Below are 21,731 nucleotides of genomic sequence, written 5' to 3' on the forward strand. Positions count from 1 at the left end.
CTGCGCATACCCACGCAGCTGCTCACTTACACACGCCCACACAATCACACACACACACACACACAAAACAGGGTTTTATTTCACAGATGCAGGAATACACAATGGCTTTAGCTTAAATCAAATCTGAGGTAAAATCAGTCACATACAGTTGAAGTCGGAAGTTTACATTCATTTAGGTTGGAGTCATTGAAACTCGTTTTTCAACCACTCCACAAATTTCTTGAAAACAAACTATAGTTTTGGTATGTCGGTTAAGACATCTACTTTGTGCATGACACAAGTAATTTTTCCAACAATTGTTTACAGACAGATTATTTCACTTATAATTCACTGTATCACAATTCCAGTGGGTCAGAGGTTTACATACACTAAGTTGACTGTGCCTTTAAACAGCTTGTAACATTTCAGAAAATTATGTCATGGCTTTAGAAGCTTCTGATTGGCTAATTGACATAATTTGAGTCAATTGGAGGTGTACCTGTGGATGTATTTCAAGGCCTACGTTCAAACACTGTGCCTCTTTGCTTGACATCATGGGAAAATCAAAATAAATCAGCCAAGAACCTAAAACAATAATTGTAGACCTCTACAAGTCTGGATCATCCTTGGGAGCAATTTCCAAATGCCTGAAGGTACCACGTTCATCTGTACAAACAATAGTATGAAAGTATAAACACCATGGGACCACGCAGCTGTCAGAACAACAGAACAACAGCAAAGGACCTTGTGAAGATGCTGGAGGAAACAGGTACAAAAGTATCTATCTCCACAGTAAAACAAGTCCTATATCGACATAACCTGAAAGGCCGCTCAGCAAGGAAGAAGCCACTGCTCCAAGACCACCATAAAAAAGACAGACGGTTTGCAACTGCACATGGGGACAAAGATCGTACTTTTTGGAGAAATGTCCTCTGGTCTGATGAAACAAAAATAGAACTGTTTGGCCATAATGACCATCGTTATGTTTGTAAGAAAAGGGGGAGGCTTGCAAGCCGAAGAACACCATCCCAACTGGGAAGCACGGGCAGCATCATGTTGTGGGGGTGCTTTGCTGCAGGAGGGACTAGTGCACTTCACAAAATAGATGGCATCCTGAGGTAGGAAAATGATGTAGATATATTGAAGCAACATCTCAAGACATCAGTCAAGTTAAAGCTTGGTCGCAAATGGGTCTTCCAAATGGACAATGACCCCAAGCATACTTCCAAAGTTGTGGCAAAATGGCTTAAGGACAACAATGTCAAGGTATTGGAGTGGCCATCACAAAGCCCTGACCTCAATCCCATAGAAAATGTGTGGGCAGAACTGAAAAGGCGTGTGCGAGCAAGGAGGCCTACAAACCTGACTCAGTTACACCAGCTCTGTCAGGAGAAATGGGCCAAAATTCACCCAACTTATTGTGTGAAGCTTGTGGAAGGCTACCTGAAACGTTTGACCCAAGTTAAAACATTTAAAGGCAATGCTACCAAATACTAATTGAGTCTATGTAAACTTCTGACCCACTGGGAATGTGATGAAATAAATAAAAGCTGAAATAAATCATTCTCTCTATTATTATTCTGACATGTCACATTCTTAAAATAAAGTGGTGATCCTAACTGACCTAAGACAAGGAATTTTTACTAGGATTAAATGTCAGGAATTGGAAAAACTGAGTTTAAATGTATTTGGCTAAGGTGTATGTAAACTTCCGACTTCAACTGTATGTACATCCATACACACATACTTTTCATAGAGCTCATCCGTACATACACAAAATAGCATGATGTTGGATAAAAACATGCAGGGTTAAGCTTCATAAATATTCACTGTGTACGGAGAGATACAACACATACAGTGCCATGAACATTTTATGCCACCTTTCTGATTTTCTCTATTTTTGCATATTTTAGACACTGAATGTTATCAGATCTTCAACCTAATACTAGATAAAGGGAACCGGAGTGAATAAATGGCACAACATATTTATACTTTTGTCCTGTATTTAATAAACAAAGTTATGCAAAACCCAATGCCCCTGTGTGAAAAATTAATTGCCCCCTTTAGGCTCCCGAGTGGTGCAGTGGTCTAAAGGCACTGCATCTCAGTGCAAGAGATATCCCTGGTTCAAATCCAGGCTGTATCACATCCGGCCGTCATTGGGAGTCCCATAGGGCGGCACACAATTGGCCCAGCGTCATCCGGGTTTGGCCGGGATAGGCCGTCATTTTAAATAAGCATTTGTTCTTAACTGACTTGCCTAGTTAAATAAGAGTTAAATATTTGTTTTAATTCAACACGCAATAACTGGTCGTGCCGCCTTCTAGCTGCAATGACTATACCCAAATTATTCCCGTAATTGCTGATCAGTCTCTCATATCCATTTGTGGGGTTTCGAGCATTTACAGCTCATTTCAGGTCCTACCACAACATCTCAGTCAGGTTTAGGTTATTCCAAAGCTTTAAATGTGTTGCTTTTCAGCATTCTGATGTAGACTTGCTGGTGTGTTTTGTATCATTGTTTTGCTGCATGATCCAGCTGCACTTCAGCCTCATCTCACAGATGGAATGCAGTGTTTGGTTTCTCCCAGACATAACAGGACCCGTGTTGTCCAAAAAGGTAACATTTTGAATCATCTGTCCATAGAGATTCTTTCAGGGGTCTTGATGATCATCCAGGTGCTTCTATGTGCTTTTTTGTTAAACTTGAGTTATATTTTTGGACAACGTGTGTCCTGTTGTTTCTGGGAGAAACCAAACACTGCATTCCACAGTAAGAACCTCATACCAATGGTCAAGCATGTTTGCGGTAGTGTGATGGTTTGGGGATTCTTTGCTGCCTCACGACCTGGACGACTTGCCATCATTGAAGGAACCATGAATTCTGCTCTGTATCAGAGCATTTAAAGGAGAGTGTCTGTCCACTTGGTCAGTTTATGTCATGGGATAGAGCAGGTGTTTGGTACACTCAGTCTATATCTGAATGTGTGTGTATATATATATATATATGTATATATATATACTTACTATTTAGTATGCTACACGCAGATGACACTGATTGTCACAGGTTAGGAAATTTCCCTGCAGGAAATGCTTTGTAGACTGATTGTAAAAGGGAGTTTTTTTTGTTGTCTTTTTAGCAAACAGAAAAAATACATACTGGTTCTCTGACTAGATAACAGACAAAATATATTTCCCAAAAGTCATCAAAATAAGTCTTTACCAGGTTGTAATCTTGTTATCTGAAGTCTTTACAACCAGGAAATCAGTTTCCAATGACCAAATTATGTCATTCTGATTTTGTCGTGTGTGTGGTAACCTTTTTCTCTACCAACATATTTCCATAAGCACTAGCTTTCTCTCATCCCATTTCATCTCACTCAGTCAATGAAATTGTTCAGTTGTTCCAGCACTCTGTAGTGGAGTAGATTGCTCTCTGGTAGCATTTACCTGATATGTACTTTACCAATTAAGTGTGGTCACTTTAGATAGTTTCCTATGTCTTACAGTGAAGACCATTTTCAACCCAGCGCCGGCCATTCCAGACCTGGATCCTGAATTCTATAGAGCATCCGATGTGTTCTGCTGTAACGAATCAGAGGTGAGAAAGATAGACAATATGAAGCAACACACACACACCTAATATATTTCAGCACCTATGTGCCTGAGGCGCTGTAGCAAACACTGAAGCCTGCAGTTAAAAAACAAGCCTAGCCCCCCTTACTTCCCTCTTTCACAACCATTTGATTGTATTCTCAGGGTTACGGCCCTGTACATCAATAGCATAGCAGCTGCCTCAGAAGTAAGTAACCCCTTCTGGCTTGAATAGAAAATATTATTCCCTCCCTCCCTCCATTTACGGTAAAGGGTGTTATGGATCCACCTTAGCCTCACAACTCCACTGTCAGAGATGACAGATGGGGATTGGGATTGATGGGAAACATAGTCAGAAACAACAACAGGGCAGATGTGTTAAAAGAGTGAGCCAGATTCATTCCTGGGGTAACACAGAGGTGAGTTTGCCCAGAAATGTCTCTTAGAGACTTTGATGTGGTCGGGGGCAGGGGGGCTTTCCAGGTGGGGACTTGAAAGCGAGAGTTGAAGATTGAGCCGACCATCTGTCTTTTTCTCTTGTAAGTTTGAGTGTAACACACACACACACTCATTGCTTTCACCCTCTCACCACTGCTCATATTTCAGCACGCAAATGCACCCAAACACACGGATCCTCTGGGCTTCTCCGATGAGTAAGACAGACAGCTCTTTTTCTTTTTTGGTAGCTGACCAGAACAGGGTGGTACCAGGGACTATGAGCACCGATAATATACTGTGGGTAGTTTATTTTTCAACTGTCAAGGTATTGTTGGCTTGGAAGCTTTATAGAGGATGAATTGAAAGCCTCCGTTTGTGTTTGGTGTCCTGACCCCCCACAGAAAAGTGAGCTAGCTGAGATCATTGTCTGGGCAGGTGTGGAGGGTTGACAGACAAGATGGACACCCACTCCTCATCTTAAACCCGTACCTTTTTGTGTGTGTAGTCTCCCAGTGCCATGCAGAACCTAGAGGGGGGCTGAAGGATGTCAAAGTGCAGGCACTATTTGATCCACAGCTCACATAGAATGTTGACGTGTTTATAGTGATGGGACTCCATTATGGACCTCACACTGACTAGCTGCTATATAAATCAAATTGTATTAGACACATGCTTGGTAAACAACAGGTGTAGACTAACAGTGAAATGGTTACTTACGGGCCCCTTTTAATTATTTTAAACAATGCAGAGATAGAATAATAGAAAGATAACACCAGTAATAGAGTTGCTGGATGGGTAGGGGAGAGTCGGGTAAGTCGCGCCAAAGGGTTTGTTGAGCCACCGCTTGTTTCTAGGAAACTATACACAAATGCGTCCCTATTCTTACCCGGTCCCTATGCTCAATTAACCCCATTCCCAGGACAAGTTGTGCCAAGAGAGCACTTTTTTTGACAAGCTTTGTTTTCAAAATTGAAAAGCCCATAAATACAATTGTTTCCGGAAAATTGTCCAAGAGAAGAAAACAAATCCATTGCAAATTAATGCTTTTTATTCATTGATGGAAATACCAGTTGATGTGCTCCAACTCATAAGAGACTTTAGCTAAGTGTACTGGGCAAAATTGGTGATGATTGTGTTGATTATCCCTGTTTCCAGTGTTCCCGCCAAAAGGGGATTCGTTCTCAAAAACAGAGTAAAGACGGCCCCAAGATCGAGCCTTCTTGAGGACAAAAGTAACAAGGTTGATCCGCATTGCAAGCTACTCCAAGGAGTAGCTTTTTTACTTCCCAACAGCAGCGACTCACTTTGAACAGGCTACGGTGTGCCGCACCTTATTGTGTTCTTCAGGCCCAGTCCTAGCGATTCTTCTGTCGCCCCTGTGTCCTGTATAGTATAAAGATTTGGAATGGATTGATAGACTAGACTAGAATAATGATGTGTATCATGTGCAATTTATGTATTTCCGTTGAGCTTATTCAGTAGCACTTGGAAACAAAACATTGTTGACAAGTTTTCACGTCAGAGTTACAATGTTGCAATCACTAGGCAGCAAACTGCATATACAGTGGCAAGAAAAAGTATGTGAACCCTTTGGAAATACCTGGATTTCTGCATAAATTGGTCATAACATTTGATCTGGTCATCTAAGTCACAACAATAGACAAACACAGTCTGCTTAAACTAATAACACAAACAATTATACGTTTTCATGTCTTTATTGAACACACCGTGAAAACATTCACAGTGCAGGGGGGAAAAGTATGTGAGCCCTTGGATTTAATAACTGGTTGACCCTCCTTTGGCAGCAATCGCCTCAACCAAACGTTTTCCGTAGTTGCGGATCAGACCTGCACAATGGTCAGAAGGAATTTTGGACCATTCCTCTTTACAAAACCGTTTCAGTTTCAGCAATATTCGGACTGATGAATATCAAGGCTTTTAGAGGTACTTTTGTAACCCTTTCCAGCTTTATGCAAGTCAACCATTCTTAATTTTAGATCTTCTGTGATCTATTTTGTCCGAGTCATGGTTCATATCAGGTAATGCTTCTTGTGAATAGCAGACTCAAATTTTGCGCGATTTTTTTATAGGGCAAGGTAGCTCTAACCAAAATCTCCAATCTCGTCTCATTGATTGGACTGCAGGTTAGTTGACTCCTGACTCCAACTAGCTTTTGGAGAAGTCATTAGCCTAGGGGTTCACATACTTTTTCCAACCTACACTGTTAATGTTTAAATTATGTATCCAATATAGACAAGAAAAATACAATAATTTGTGTGTTATTAGTTTAAGCACACTATGTTTGTCTATTGTTGTGAGATAGATGCAGAAATCCAGGTAATTCCAAAGGGTTCACATACTTTTTCTTGCCACTGTAGTAGGAAACAGAGTTGTTATCAACAAGCCACATATTACACATGACAAGTCAACCCCAAGAAAATTCAAATTACAATAAACAACATTCGGTATAACTGTAAAAAGTTTATAATTTGAGCTTTTGAAACAAGTGCTTTCATAAATGCATGGTGCGGGCCTCGTTTATTTTTTTACCTTTATTTAACTAGGCAAGTCAGTTAAGAACAAATTCTTATTTTCAATGACGGCCTAGGAACAGTGGGTTTAACTGCCTGTTCAGGGGCAGAACGACAGATTTGTACCTTGTACCGTGGTCAGCTGGGGGGTTTGAACTTGCAACCTCCCGGTTACTAGTCCAACGCTCAGTGGGTTTAACTGCCTGTTCAGGGGCAGAACGACAGATTTGTACCTTGTACCTTGTCAGCTGGGGGGTTTGAACGTCCAACCTCCCGGTTACTAGTCCAACGCTCTAACCACTAGGCTACCCTGCCGCCCCCGTTTCACAGGAGCATCTTAAAATAAGCAATCTCTCAAGGAACCAGACTTAACAAATTTCAATTATTTACGTATCGAATTTCATTGTCCAACGTCAGTTTTATAATTTCTTCATTTTGTGGCCGCCTCGAGTTTCCTCTTTCCACCGCTGAATCACAGCAGGAGTGGGGCGGGGCGGCCCGGTCATGGCTAGAAGGGATCCAGCCTTCTTTTTAACTAACCCTTTTCCTAACCTTAACTAACTTCTCCTAACCTGTACGTTAATTATTCTAACCTGCTGCGTAAGTTCTCCTAATCCGTTACGAAAAGTCAAATCTGTTGTTAATTTGACAAAAGCTGGATCCCGGCCCTGGGGTTCGTAGACAGCCATGTTTTGTTATTTATTAGGCCTAATTAAAATGTTCATGCCTAGGATAAATTAAAGAGGCCTAGATTGTATTTGAAAACAGCAGTGTTTTGTTATTTATTAATTCATTCACATTTTCATAGAAGTAGCGTATAGTACAGGTCATTATACTAATATAAGTTGTGTTTTATTACTTTTTAGGCGACTTGTTATTCTAGGCTAAATGTTTTTTCCTTTCTTTTAAATTATATTCATTTATGATTAATAGCAGGGATGAAGACGCAACGGGCAATGTTTTGCTTTTCAATAAAACCTATCATGTTGGTATAAGAACAGTGTTCTAATTTATTTTATTACAACTTCACAGACTAATTTCTAATTTGCACTTGTAACATAAAAGTAACATAGAAAAATCCCCATAAAATTATGTCAATTCAAGCTAGAGATATCAGCTGCGTCCTATCACATGCACCTGTGGAACGGTTGTTAAGACACTAACAGCTTACAGACGGTAGGCAATTAAGGTCACAGTTATGAAAACTTAGGATACTAAAGAGGCCTTTCTACTGACTCTGAAAAACACCAAAAGAAAGATGCCCAGGGTCCCTGCTCATCTGCGTGAACGTTCCAAAAAATGGCAAGTCTGTACCGTGAGACGCCTAAGACAGCGCTACAGGGAGACAGGACGGACAGCTGATCATCCTCGCAGTGGCAGACCACGTGTAACAACACCTGCACAGGATCGGTACATCCGAACATCACACCTGCGGTACAGGTACAGGATGGCAACAACAACTGCCCTAGTTACACCAGGAACGCATAATCCCTCCATCAGTGCTCAGACTGTCAGCTATAGGCTGAGAGAGGCTGGGCTGAGGGCTTGTAGGCGTGTTGTAAGGCAGGTCCTCAACAGATATCACCAGAAACAACGAGGCCTATGGGCACAAACCCACCGTCGCTGGACCAGACAGAACTGGCAAAAAGTGCTTTTCACTGACGAGTCGCAGTTTTGTCTCACCAGGGGTGATGGTCGGATTCGTATTTATCATCGAAGGAATGAGCAAGGCGTCCAGTCCAGCTTCATGGCAGGAGCCTTCCTCTTCGCCGGTGCCCAGTCCAGGCACGGCGTCCAGTCCAGCTCCAAGGCCGGAGCCTTTCTCTGCGCCGAAGCCCAGTCCAGGCATGGTGTCTAGTCCCACTCCAAGGCCGGAGCCTTCCTTTGCGCCTGTGCTCAGTCCAGGCACGGCGGGTAACTCAGCTCCATGGCCGGAGCCTTCCTCGGCGCTGGTGCCCTGTCCAGGCACGACGTCCAGTCCCGCTCCAAGACCGGAGCATACCTCTGCACCGGTGCCCGGTCCAGGCACGATGTCCAGTCCCACTCCAAGGCCGGAGCCTTCCTCGGCGCCGGTGCCCGGTCCAGGCACGGCGTCCAGTCCCACTCCATGGCAGGAGCCTTCCTCTGTGCCGATGTCCGGTCCAGGCACGGCGTCCAGTCCCACTCCATAGCCGGAGCCTTCCTCTGCGCCGGTGCCCAGTTCAGGCATGGCGTTCAACCCAGCTCCATGGTCGGGGCCCCCCTCTGCGCCGAGGCCCAGTCTGGGCACGGCCACCGACACTAGATGCCCACCAGGACCCTCCCCTATAGAGTCAGGATTTGCGGCCGGAGTCCGCACCTTTAGGGGGGGGGGGGTCATATTTAGGCAGCCATTTCCCTACTGGGTTTTTGTGGGATCTTGTTTTTGTGTTGTTGCCTGTGAGCACTCCAGAATGTCATGTTTCGATTATTCTTTATTGTTTTGTTGTGCGATTCACTATTAATAAATATTTATACATTTCAAATCAAATATTGAAATGATCCATGGTATGACGATCTTAAACAATTCCATATATTAGCTTACCCCCCCAATAGATGTAAAACTGAACTAATAGGGATTTATAAAGTGATTTTGCAAAGTGCCTCCATTGTAAGAACTCAACTTACCCCTCACCAATGTGCTGCACCCTCCTGGGCGATGCACACCCACACACTCAACATACATAGATTTTCACTTTGAGGTGGGCCAGTAGTCTGAAGGTTGCTGGCTCAAATCCCAGACCACACAATTTCTAACACACCTCCCTGGTGGTCTCCACAGGCAGAGCTGCTGACGGGGGTGGCCGTGGCGAGTATAGAGGATGCTGGCCGGGCCAGTGAGGAGCTGCTGAGGCGAGGCTGCAGCTCGGTCATCATCACCCTGGGCTCCCGGGGCTGTGTTGTGCTGTCGGCACAGGAGCCCTCGTCCCCATCACACCATGTCCCCACCAAGCCGGTGACAACAGTGGATACCACGGTAAGAATATCCCTAGGGTCTTAATATCACAGTTTCTCAAGCCTGCATGTCAAAGTGTAGGCATATTGGCTATAGTTAAATGAGGGAGGCGTCAGAAAATGTAGCTAAACTTTAATGTGACTTATTTATACGAAACAAAAATATAAACGCAACATGTGAAGTGTTGGTCCCATGTTTGATGAGCTGAAATAAAAGATCCCAGACATTTTCCATATACACAAAAAGCTTTTCTCTAAAATGTTGTGCACAAATTTTTTAGTAAGCATTTCTCCTTTGCCAAAGTAATCCATTCACCTGACAGGTGTGGCATATCAAGAAGCTGATTAAACAGCATGATCATTACACAGGTGCAATAAAAGTCCACTCTAAAATGTGCAGTTTTCTCACAAAAAGTTGGGAGGACTCATGGCTCTTGACCTTCGCCTCTCCCGAGTCCGTACGGGAGTTGCAGCAATGGGACAAGACTGTAACTAACAATTGGATACCACGAAATTGGGGAGAACAAGGGCTAAGAAAATACATATTACATTTTTTGTTGTTGTTTGTAGCCAGCACTTTCAGACAGGATTTCGTAACGGACTAATGGGTTGCCATGTCGTCGAACGTTGAAAGGTAATGCTGTTCCATCGATTTCCCCCCCCCCAAGCTGAGAATGAGTACCGTAGGTGTTTCCAAACTTTTGACTGGTACTGTGTAATATATACATTGCTGTTCAAAAGTTTATGGTCACTTAGAAATGTCCTTGTTTTGGAAAGAAAAGCTTTTTTTTGTCCATTAAAATAACATCAAATTAATCAGAAATACAGTTTGTTTCACAATAAAAAATATGTAGCATCTTCAAAGTGGTAGGCATGTTGTGTAACTCAAATGATACAAACCCCCCAAAAATCAATTTTAATTCCAGGTTGTAAGGCAACAAAATAGGAAAAATGCCAGGGAGGGTGAATACTTTTGCAAGGCACTGTATTTTTCCCCGTCTCAACTACTCAACTAAATAGGGATGTATGTCCTTATGCAAAAAAAATGTTTTAAATGGTTTTGTCGTCCAGCTCTTCTTGGAAAAAGGAATCATCAGGAACAGCCATTGTAGCTAATTATTTAGCCAACTAGGGTAGGCAGTGAGTAGACTGTAACAGCTCCTGTGATCCTGTAAACTAGTACCGCCACCATTTTGAAAAGCCTGCCTTCGAGGGTAGGAACAAGGAAGTATGGCTCCTGTCAGGCTGTAATCTTCACAAAGCCAGGGAAAATGAGTCAGATATGAAGATATGAATATCGTTGATAAAAGTTCAATGGCTCTATTAAACAAGAACAACCATATCTTCACGCTGCTAGCGGGAACGTGCAATCGGAAAAACACAAAGGCCACAACTGTAACATCCGTCGTTAAATGAAGACCAAGGTGCAGCGTGGTAGGCGTACATTTTCTTTTAATTATAAATATTCCACCAAAAACAATAAACAACTCAACGAACGTAAAGCTAAGAGTGCAAACACATGCAACAACCAAAGACATGATCCCACAACTGAAGGTGGGAAAAAGGGCTGGGGGCTCTGGACTGGGGAACGTCACTGCAGGCTCCTTGCCATAGACCATCAATACAGGCTCCGGGCCATGGATCATCACTGGAGGCTTCGTGCCATGGATCATCACTGGAGGCTCCGGGCCATGGATCATCACTGGCGGCTCCGGGCCATGGATCATCACTGGAGGCTTCGTGCCATGGATCATCACTACAGGCTCCGGGCCATGGATCATCACTGGAGGCTTCGTACGTGGAGCCGGAACAGGTCTCACCGGACTGAGGAGACGTACTGGAAGCCTGGTGTGGGGAGCAGCCACAACGCGTCCTGGCTGGATACCCATTTTTGCTCGGTGAGTGTGGAGAGCTGGCACGGGACTCACTGGGCTATGAAGGCGCACTGGAGGCATAGTGCGTAGAGCCGGTGCAGGATATGCTGGGCCGCGGAGTCGCGCTGGAGGTCTGGAGCGTAGAGCTGGCACAACGCGTCCTGGCTAAATCCCCCCTGTAGCACGGCAAGTGCGGGGAGCTGGCACAGGCCGCACTGGGTTGTGCTGGTGAACTGGGGATACCGTGCGTAGAGCTGGCGCAGGATATCCTGGGCCCAAGAGACACACCGGAGGCCAGGAGCGCTGAGCAGGCACAATCCGTCCTGGCTGTATGCCCACTCTAGCACGGCAACTGCGAAGGATCTTGCACAGAGCCACCGGGCTGTGGATGCGCACTGAAGGCATGGTGCGCAGAACCGGATAACACACTGCTTGACCGGTCACTCGCTCCCCACGGTAATTACGGGGAGTTGGCTCAGGTCTAAACCCTGACTCCGCCAATCTCCCCGTGTGTGTCCCCCATATTTTGGGGGGGCTGCCTCTCGTGCTTGCTTCGTTGAGCTAACTCTTCGTATCGTCGCCCTTCCACTTTCGCTGCCTCTATCTCCTCCTTCGGACGGCGATACTCGGCCCTTGTCCATGGTCCTGCTCCCTCCAGGATTTCCTCCCAGGTCCAGTCCTGACCACGCTGCTTGGTCCGTTGGTGGTGGGATCTTCTGTAACGTCTGTCGTTAAATGAAGACCAAGGTGCAGCGTGGTAGGCGTACATTTTCTTTAATTTGAAATGTTCCACCAAAAAACAATAAACAACTCAACGAAAGTAAAGCTAGGAGTGCAACACACAAAGACAAGATCCCACAACTCAAGGTGGGAAAAAGGGCTGCTTAAGTATGACCCCAATCAGAGACAACGATAGACAGCTGCCTCTGATTGAAATATAAACATAGATATCCCACCCTAGTCACACCCTGACCTACCAAATAGAGAATTTAAAGGATCTCTAAGGTCAGGGCGTGACAAAAACAATTGCTAAAAAACATGGCTCCATTCATTTTTATATCAGACAGCCGGCTCAATCAACCAGTGACGTCATTGCTAGCGCAAAAAAATTATAAATACAGCTATAGTGCATAATTATGTCTGAAACACCCTCTCATCATTCATAATTATGTAGGGAGACCTGAAAAACATCCCAAATAGTGTCTAGCGGTGAAGTTTACATTTAATATGCCATTGAAACCAGCATTTGTATCATGTTCTATTGGTTTTCAAATCAACTTTTTTTTTTGTCCAGCAGCCAAAGACAATCATTAACATATACTTTAAGTAACCCATGTTAGTTGATGCATCTTTAGATCGCCCTTCTTTCTTAACTTCTAACAGATATTCTCACCTGTCAAATGAAACCACTCACCGCGTGCGGTTCACTTTTGAGAATGGTGTTTTCCGCAAATTGCATTTTGGAACATTCCTGCGTACCCTACAGCCATGTGCGTATTGTTGAGCTTATAATATGAAGAAGTAAAACATTATAAATATTTTAAGCTATACATTTTGATCTGTTGCGTTAATGTTCAGTGGTTGTATGAATTTGGGATCTGTCGCCCCAGAACTGTCCCAGAACCTTAGACATTTTTTATCATCCCAGAGATAACCATAATTTCAATCCCCGGGGGGAATTATTTAATAAAGAAGTCAATAAGCATAGTGTAAACAACTCGATGAGGCCAATAGCCAAGTGGAAAATGCTCACCCAGAAGCAGCACTCTTTGTGGCCGGGGACTTTAATGCAGGCAAACTTAAATCAGTTTTTCCAATTTTTTTACCAGCATGTCACATGTGCAACCAGAGAAAAACAAATCCTAGACCATCTTTACTCCACACACAGAGATGCAAAGCTCTCCCCCGCCCTCCATTTGGCAAATCTGACCATAATTCCATCCTCCTGATTCCTGCTTACAAGCAAAAACTAAAGCAAGTGACTCACTCAATACGGAAGTGGTCAAATTACGTGGATGCTACACTACAGGACTGTTCTAATAGCACAGACTGGAACATGTTCCAGGATTCATCCAATGGCATTGAGGAGTACACCAAGGTCATCGGCTTTATCAATAAGTGCATCGACGACGTCGTCCCCACAGTGACTGTACGTACATATCCCAACCTGAAGCCATGGATTATAGTCAACATCTGCATTGAGCTAAAGGCTAGAGCTGCCACTTTCAAGGAGTGGGAGACTAATCCGGGCACTTATAAGAAATCCCGCTATGCCCTCAGACTAACCAACAAACAAGCAAAGCGTCAATACAGGATTAAGATTGAATCCTACTACAACGGCTATGACGCTCGTCGGATGTGGCAGGGCTTGAAAACATTTACGGTCTACAAAGGGAAACCCAGACGCAAGCTGCCCAGTGACGTGAGCCTACCAGATGAGCTAAATGCCTTTTATGTTTGCTTCGGGGCAAGTAACACTGAAGCATGCACGAGAGCACCAGCTGTTCTGGATGACTGTGTGATACCACTCTCGGTAGCCGATGTGAACAAAACCTTTAAACAGGTCAATATTCACAAAGCCGCTGGACCAGACGGATTACCAGGACGTGTTCTCAAAGTATGTGTGGGCCAACTAGCAAGTGTCTTCACTGACATTTTCAACCTCTCCCTGACCGGGTCTGTAATACCTACATGTTTCGAGCAGACCACCATAGTCCCCGTGCCCAAGGAAGCGAAGGTAACCTGTCTAAATGATTACCGCCCTGTGGCATTCATGTCAGTAGCCATGAAGTGCATTGAAAGGCTGGACATGGCTCACATCAACAGCATCCTCCCGGACACCCTAGACCCACTCCAATTCGCATACCGCCCCAACAGATCCACAGATGATGCAATCTCAATCGCACTCCATACTGCCCTTTCTCACCTGGACAAAAGGAACACCTATGTGAGAATGCTGTTCATTGACTACAGCTCAGCGTTCAACACCATAGTGCCCACGAAGCTCATCACTAAGCTAAGGACTCTGGGACTAAACACCTCCCTCTGCAACTGGATCCTGGACTTCCTGATGGGCCGCCCCCTGGTGGTAAGAGTAGGCAGCAACAGGTCTGCCACACTGATCCTCAACACTGAGGCCCCTCAGGGGTGTGTACTTAGTCCCCTCCTGTATTCCCTGTTCACCCTCGACTGTGTGGCCAAACACGACTCCAACACCATCATTAAGTTTGCTGACGACTCAAAAGTGGTAGTCCTGATCACCGACAAAGATGAGACGGCCTATAGGGAGGAGGTCAGAGAACTGGCAGTATGGTGACCGGACAACAACCTCTCCCTCAATGTGAGCAAGACTAAGAAGCTGATCGTGGACTACAGGAAAAGGCGGGCCGAAGAGTCCCCCATTAACATCGACGGGGCTGTAGTGGAGCTGGTCGAGAGTTTCAAGTTCCTCGGTGTCCACATCGCCAACGAACTATCATAGTCCAAACATACCGAGATAGTCGTGAAGAGGGCATGACAAAACCTTTTCCCCCTTAGGAGACTGAAAAGATTTGTCATGGGTCCCCAGATCCTCAAAGGGTTCTATAGCTGCACCATTGAGAGCATCCTGACCGGTTGCATCCTGACCGGTTGCATCACCGCCTGGTATAGCAACTGCTCGGCATCTGAACGTAAGGCGCTACAGAGGGTAGTGCGAACGGCCCAGTACATCAATGGGGCCAAGCTTTCCAGGACCTATATAATAGGTGGTGTCAGAGGAAAGCCCCTAAAATTGTCAGAGACCCCAGTCACCCAAGTTATAGACTTTTTTTTCTCTACTACCGCACGACAAGCGGTACTGGAGCTTGTCTAGGACCAAAAGGCTCCTCAAACAGCTTCTACACCCAAGCCATAAGACTGCTGAACAATTAATAAAATTGCCAGCGGACAATTTACATTGACCCCCACCACCCCCTCCCTTTTGTACACTGCTGCTACTCGCTGTTTATTATCTATGCATAGTCACTTCACCCCCACCTACATGTACAAATTACCTCAACTAACCTGTACCCCCGCACACTGATTCGGTACCGGTGTCCCCTGCATATAACCTCGTTATTGTTATTCTTATTGTGTTACTTTTTTATTATTTTTTATTTTAGTCTACTTGGTAAATATTTTCTTCTTCTTGAACTGCACTGTTGGTTAAGGGCTTGTAAGTAAGCATTTCACAGTAAAGTCTACACTTGTTGTATTCGGTGCATGTGACAAATACAGTTTGATTTGTCTTATTCTCTATGGTAAAAAAAAGTTATTTATTTTGAAAAGTGGTTCCTTGCATCATACAATGATGTAAAAATGGTGTTACAGACAAGTGACTGGACATGTGACTTGAGCTTTTGGACAAGTAAAACAATCAGACCTACTTGTCTGAAGTGGCTAAAAAAGTAAATGTCAAACCCTGCACATTATTTTCCATGATCTAACAACTGATTCCTCGACATAGCCATAAAAGAAAAGCAGATGTTTGCATCACTTTGATGTGGACACTCCTCTTCAACTTCTGGGGGGACACCGAAAAAGATGACGTATGCGCACAATATGTTGTGTACTACTAATCACCATGACGTGATCAAATTAAATTATCTCGGCCACAGACCAGCACACGCTGTACGACGTCCCAGAGGTGGAGGCTAATGGCTCGGTAGTTTCTCACCCCAGTATAGGTTAAAGATTAAACTGGGTTTTATAGGGGATGTGGGGACATTTTGGATTCTCTTCCTGATTTCATCTTGAAAAGGCTTTGCCGTCACGCCTGGCTCGGTGAGACTTTCACACTTCCTGTTCGAGTTTGGGACACAACTGATTTAGAGTTGATGCATTTGTTAGGCTTTAGAGAAAAATGGTCATTTTCATTTTGTTTGCATACAACTACAGATGATGCATTTAGATAAATTCTACAGGGTGACAGTGTTGTGAATTAGAGAGTCCAGCGGTTTGCGTGCAGTTGATATTGAGCTGCAAAAGTACAGATGCATTCAAACTACAAGATTATATCTCCTTAAACTGGGTGTCTTTTATCTTGTGTTTAATAAGAAACGTTTCCATTTTGAAACTCATTGTTCCTGTTTGGAATCAAAATCCCCCATTAACTGAAGTTAAAATAAGTGAATCCACTGAAGCAGGAGAGTAACAATAGGGGAGTGTTTAGGGCTTCATGACTGTTTTTTCTCTCTCCCATCAACACCTTGCCACGACCCGAAGTGTCATATTCCTGTCTTAGTGTGTATGTCTGTACTGTAACTTAGTGTGCATGTCTGTACTGTAATCCACCTTATACACTCCCCATTTACAAAACAGTACAATAGATACCAATTGCTGAAGTCAGTGCAATGTGAGAGTGCTCAGAAGCAATTAGTGTCCTGACTGCGTGTGCACAGATCCCACAAGTTAGCTTTACTGATCCATTAATGTTACCAAAAATATTTGTACTGCAATCTGCCTCGGTGTACCTATAATTAAATGACCCTTTATACTTTTACTGTCCCTAGTAATACACGCAAACACACCAACTCCCCCATTCCCTGGTGGTGCCTACAAAATGAACCATAGCCCTGAGGGGAACCTGGCTTAGCTTCCTTCACCCCAAACCCCCTCCCCTCCCTCTGTGACTCACCTCTTAGCCCTGCACCAGTCAGCAGAACACAACACAGCCCAGCCTGTGATCGGGCCTTGGTTTTGGCAGTGCTCCCCCCCTACACTTTGATGGCCCCATAAATTCTGGAGTGTTTAACTCTTTTGGATGCCCTAATCCCTCTTCCAGTAAACAATTTATTTTTACTAGCAAAAGAAAAGATTGTTTTCTGAATGGCTAGTCAGCCTCACAGACCTTTGGTGTTTCCTTTTTATTTATTTGATAAAACATTTTTACATGTATGGTAAGGCCTCTTAAAAAAGTATTTGGTTCTTTGATTTTGTTCATTGGCGTTTTTTGCTGAGTGAACACGGTGTAGTGCTGCGCTCTCAATTTTTTTCACCAGAAGCATGTTTGCTTGGTGTGAATTTGGTGGCTTCGATGCTATGCGTGGGTTGGCGAACTGAGGAAGGAGGCTGGGTCTGAAGCTATGATCTTGCAGGATCAACAATGTCACCACCCAAAAATACACATAAATATTGTTTTATTATACTGCCTGTATCCTTTCCAGTCAGTGCTGAGTTCAAAGAAGCATACAATTCTAGCTTCTCCTGGTTGCTACCCCAGTTCTTTCATCATCCACTGAACCACAACACCCTCCCCCCTCCTCTTCCACGAGCAACACATTGTACGTGGCACGGCTTTAGAGGCGGAGTCAGGGTCAGCTGCAAAGCTGGACTGGTAACAAAGCAAAATTCACTCTTCCCTCCCATCTTCCCCTAAAGTTTTCCTTCTTTCTTAAATTGAGTTCAGGCATTCCTACTTTCACAGAGGCTGTGCTGTTAGTGTGGACGATTGGATGATGCTTGCGCACACAAGTCTGCGGTCTCTGTCTCTCACGCTAACGCACACACACACAGTGGCCACCCCTTTGGCCTGTGCTTTTCCTGTACTGTGGGGTTGGTGTGATGGTGGGGGTAGTTGCCAGGCCAGACAAAACAGCTCAGAGTGGGTCTGGACAATCCATATCATCCTGACTTCCTTCCTATGAGAGGAGACAGATGACCACACACAGGCTTGTTCCTGGAAGCGGTAGGTAGGGGAATACCCCAGTATTCTTCACCTCTTCCGAACCCTGACCACCGCGTAGTTAGTCACTGCGAAGCTGGCGCAACGAAGGGAGGCCCCCATGAAGTCCTTATTGGACTGCACATGCCAGTGGTTAGTTATGCCACCTCTATGCCATGCAATCCAAGCTATCCTCTTCTTCTGAATCTGTGTACATTTATCACACTGGTGAAATGAAGAAGAAAATGACAAGACTTAATCTATTCAATTTACTGTGCTTTTGATCTGGTCATTATCTTCCGATACTTCCGCAGAGCAACTGTCATCATTCTTTCCCGGAAGCTTGGGGTCCAGTAACAGTTTGAGTCAGCACTGGCCACACAGTTCTTTACTCTCTCTAGGGGGTCCTTATTGATGAGGGCCCCAGGCTGGGGATTACTGTTTCCCCATCCGTCACACCCGTATGGGAGACTAGATTACAGGAAATACAGTCATTGTGATGCACAATGTCAGATTCTTTGTATCCCCTTTTTAAGACTAAGTTTAGGTTAGGGATCCGTTTTGAAAGAAAGGAGACTAATGAAGAGCACCACGAAGGAAGTTGGATTTGCAGATCTGTTTTGATTTCAAAAAAGCATTTGAATTTTGACAAAAAAATAACATGCCACAACATGCATCTTCACTCATAGACCACAGTTGTTTATGCTGATGTTAGATTGCTCATGCTGCACCTTACTTCAAACTTTTACGACTCTAGCAATGCTGAGAACCAGCCAAGGGATAAAGGTCACCGTGTAGCGGAGGGAGCTAACTGTGAGAGAGCATCAGTACTCGTCCACGGCTACCGCTTCTGTCATTTGACTGACAGGCTTTCCAATCTAACCTTCACCAAAGTGTGTCGAGGGCAGCCGCAGCGGGGCTGAGGTTGTCAGCTCCAGTGAGCGTCACGTGGGGATGCGACGCTGTCACATGTCAGTCTCAGGCATTGCTTTCAAACACAAGACGAGAGGACAGTGACTCGGCATGGGGAGCATTGGAACGTGGTGGACAGAGACGATCAGACTGGAAGACTTGAGTTGTTATCCTGTGTCACTCCAGTTACACTCTTTAGAAATTATAAAAACATTGAGGATCAGTTCTCAGTATGTGTATCCTGTAGTTTACATGTTCATCATTTCTGTTGATTATAATGGAATTGGCCTGATTCTGTGGTGGAAAAAGAATAAGAATGCCAACAAATGTTCTGGCAACTTGGCTGATAATGTGATACCTTCTTTTCTCTCAAATTTCTTTGGTATGTTATTTGTCTCTTCATGCCAACCTCATTGAGTTTGGGTGTGGACAGGGTGTAGTCATTGTCTCACCAGAACTGTGAACTGGAAACTTGCCAAAGTGGGACCGTACATTTCCACATGGTAAGCACAACCCAAACCAACGACCAGGAGACAAACATACAGTGCTTTCGGAAAGTATTCAGACACCTTGACTTTTTCTACTTTTTATTATGTTAGTCTTATTCTAAAATGGATGAAAAAAATATATAATCCTCATCAATCTACACACAATACCCCATAATGAAAAAGCAAAAACAGATGTAGAAATGTTAGCAAATGTCTTACAAATAAAAAACAGATACCTTATTTACATAACTATTGAGACCCTTTGCTATGAGACTTGATATTGAGCTCGGGTGCATCCTGTTTCCATTGATCATCCTTGAGATGTTTCTACATTTCGATTGGAGTCCACCAGTGGTAAATGAAATTGATTGGACATGATGATCGAAAGGCACACACCTGTATATATAAGGTCCCACAGTTGACAGAGCATTGTCAGAGCAAAAACCAAGCCATGAGGCTGAAGGAATTGTCCGTAGAGCTCTGAGACAGGATTGTGTCGAGCTACAGATCTGGGGATGGGTACCAAAACATTTCTGTAGCATTGAAGGTCCCCAAGAACTGTGTCCTCAATCACTCTTAAAATGGAAGAAATTTGGAACCACCAAAACCTAGAGCAGGCCGCATGGCCAAACTGAACAATCGGGGAGATGGGCCTTGGTCAGGGAGGTGACCAAGAACCCAAATTATCGCTCTGACAGAGCTCAAGAGTTCCTCTGTGGAGATGGGAGAACCTTCCAGAAGGACAACCATCTCTGCAGCACTGCACCAATCAGGCCATTATGGTAGAGTGGCCAGACAGAAGCCACTCCTCAGTAAAAGGCACGACAGCCCACTTGGAGTTTGCCAAAAGGCACCTAAAGGATTCTCAGACCATGAGAAAGAAGATTCTCTGGTCTGATGAAATCAAGATTAAATGCCAAGCATCACGTCTGGGGGAAACCTGGCACCATCCTTACGGTGAAGCATGGTGGTGGCAGCATCATGCTGTGGGGATGTTTTTCAGCGGCAGGGACTGGGAGACTAGTCAGGATCGAGGGAAAGATGAACGAAGCAAAGTACATAGAGATCCTTGATAAAAAAAAACTGCTCCAGAGCGCTCAGGACCTCAGACTTAGGCTAAGGATCACCTTCCAACAGGACAATGACCCTAAGCACACAGCCAAGACAACACAGGAGTGGCTTCGGGACAGGATATCCTTGAGTGGCCCAGGCAGAGCCCGAACTTGAACCCGATCTCTGGACAGACCTGAAAATAGCTGTGCAGCAACGCTCCCCATCCAACCGGACAGAGCTTGAGAGGATCTGAAGAGAAGAATGGGAGAAACTCCCCAAATACAGGTGTGCCAAGCTTGTAGCGTCATACCCAAGAAGACTCGAGGCTGTAATCACTGCCAATGTTGCTTCAACAAAGTACTGAGTAAAGGTTCTGAATACTTCTGTAAATGTGATTTCCTTTTTTTTTTTTTTTCTTGTTTTTGCTTTGTCATTATGGGGTATTGTGTGTAGATTGATGAAGAAGAAAAACGATTTAATACATTTTAGAATAAGGCTGTAATGTAACAATGTTGAAAAAGTCAAGGGGTCTGAATACTTTCTGAATGCTCAGTACATGAGTGAATTGAATCTACCCACTTTTTCTCCCCCTGTATTCACTTTTTCCAGTCTCTCACCAATCCCTGAAAGTCACCTTTGACTCTAGCCTTGTTTCTTGGCTGATGAGAGTTCTGAATGGGGGATGTGGTGGGAGGCTACTTGGGGGAGGGGTGAAGGTGTTCGGGGAAGTGTGCAATGAACTATTTGAGAGGTAGAACGGTGAGTAATTGGCCAGGCTTGTGAGAACCAGTGGCGGGGGCCATCTGTGGTTAAATCTGAACGCTTTGCCACATTCCTCCATGTGTTTTCCTATCAGTGATCTAACACCCTCATCTCTCCTACACACCCAAGCCCACCCCCCTGGGCGCCTATTGCACATTCCATCATCACTGTCAATAGCAGAGAAAGATTAAACCCATGACAAACCGATAGGCAATCCCAGAGGAGTGTTAGCCTATAAAACTGCCAGGATGGCAGAAAACTGGAATGGGGGTGTTGCCCAAAGGATTTATTCGCACCTAATCCTAACTTGGGATCTGCGCGCTGAATTTGGGACTTATAAGAACCATGCGTTGATGTCAATAATAGATGTGTGCAAAATTTGATCGCAAATTAGGACTTTGAATTGGTCCTCCTCCTCACCAATTACTACTCTGAGGTTGTTGTC

At 44.4% G+C, this 21,731-nt stretch overlaps 1 protein-coding gene across 3 annotated transcripts in view; it reads left to right on the forward strand.

Annotated features, from left to right (window-relative positions):
• Nucleotides 1–21,731, forward strand: part of rbks (ribokinase) — an 80,341-nt gene that overhangs the window by 56,861 nt on the left and 1,749 nt on the right. For all 3 annotated transcript variants that reach the window (XM_065025609.1, XM_029674927.2, XM_065025608.1), the window contains 2 exons: nucleotides 3,489–3,580; nucleotides 9,343–9,537. In XM_065025609.1, coding sequence (XP_064881681.1) covers nucleotides 3,489–3,580; nucleotides 9,343–9,537 — 287 coding nt within the window. The remainder of the gene's footprint in view (nucleotides 1–3,488; nucleotides 3,581–9,342; nucleotides 9,538–21,731) is intronic.

This window comes from Oncorhynchus nerka, linkage group LG12 (genome assembly GCF_034236695.1).
Source record: "Oncorhynchus nerka isolate Pitt River linkage group LG12, Oner_Uvic_2.0, whole genome shotgun sequence".
Taxonomy (NCBI): domain Eukaryota; kingdom Metazoa; phylum Chordata; class Actinopteri; order Salmoniformes; family Salmonidae; genus Oncorhynchus; species Oncorhynchus nerka.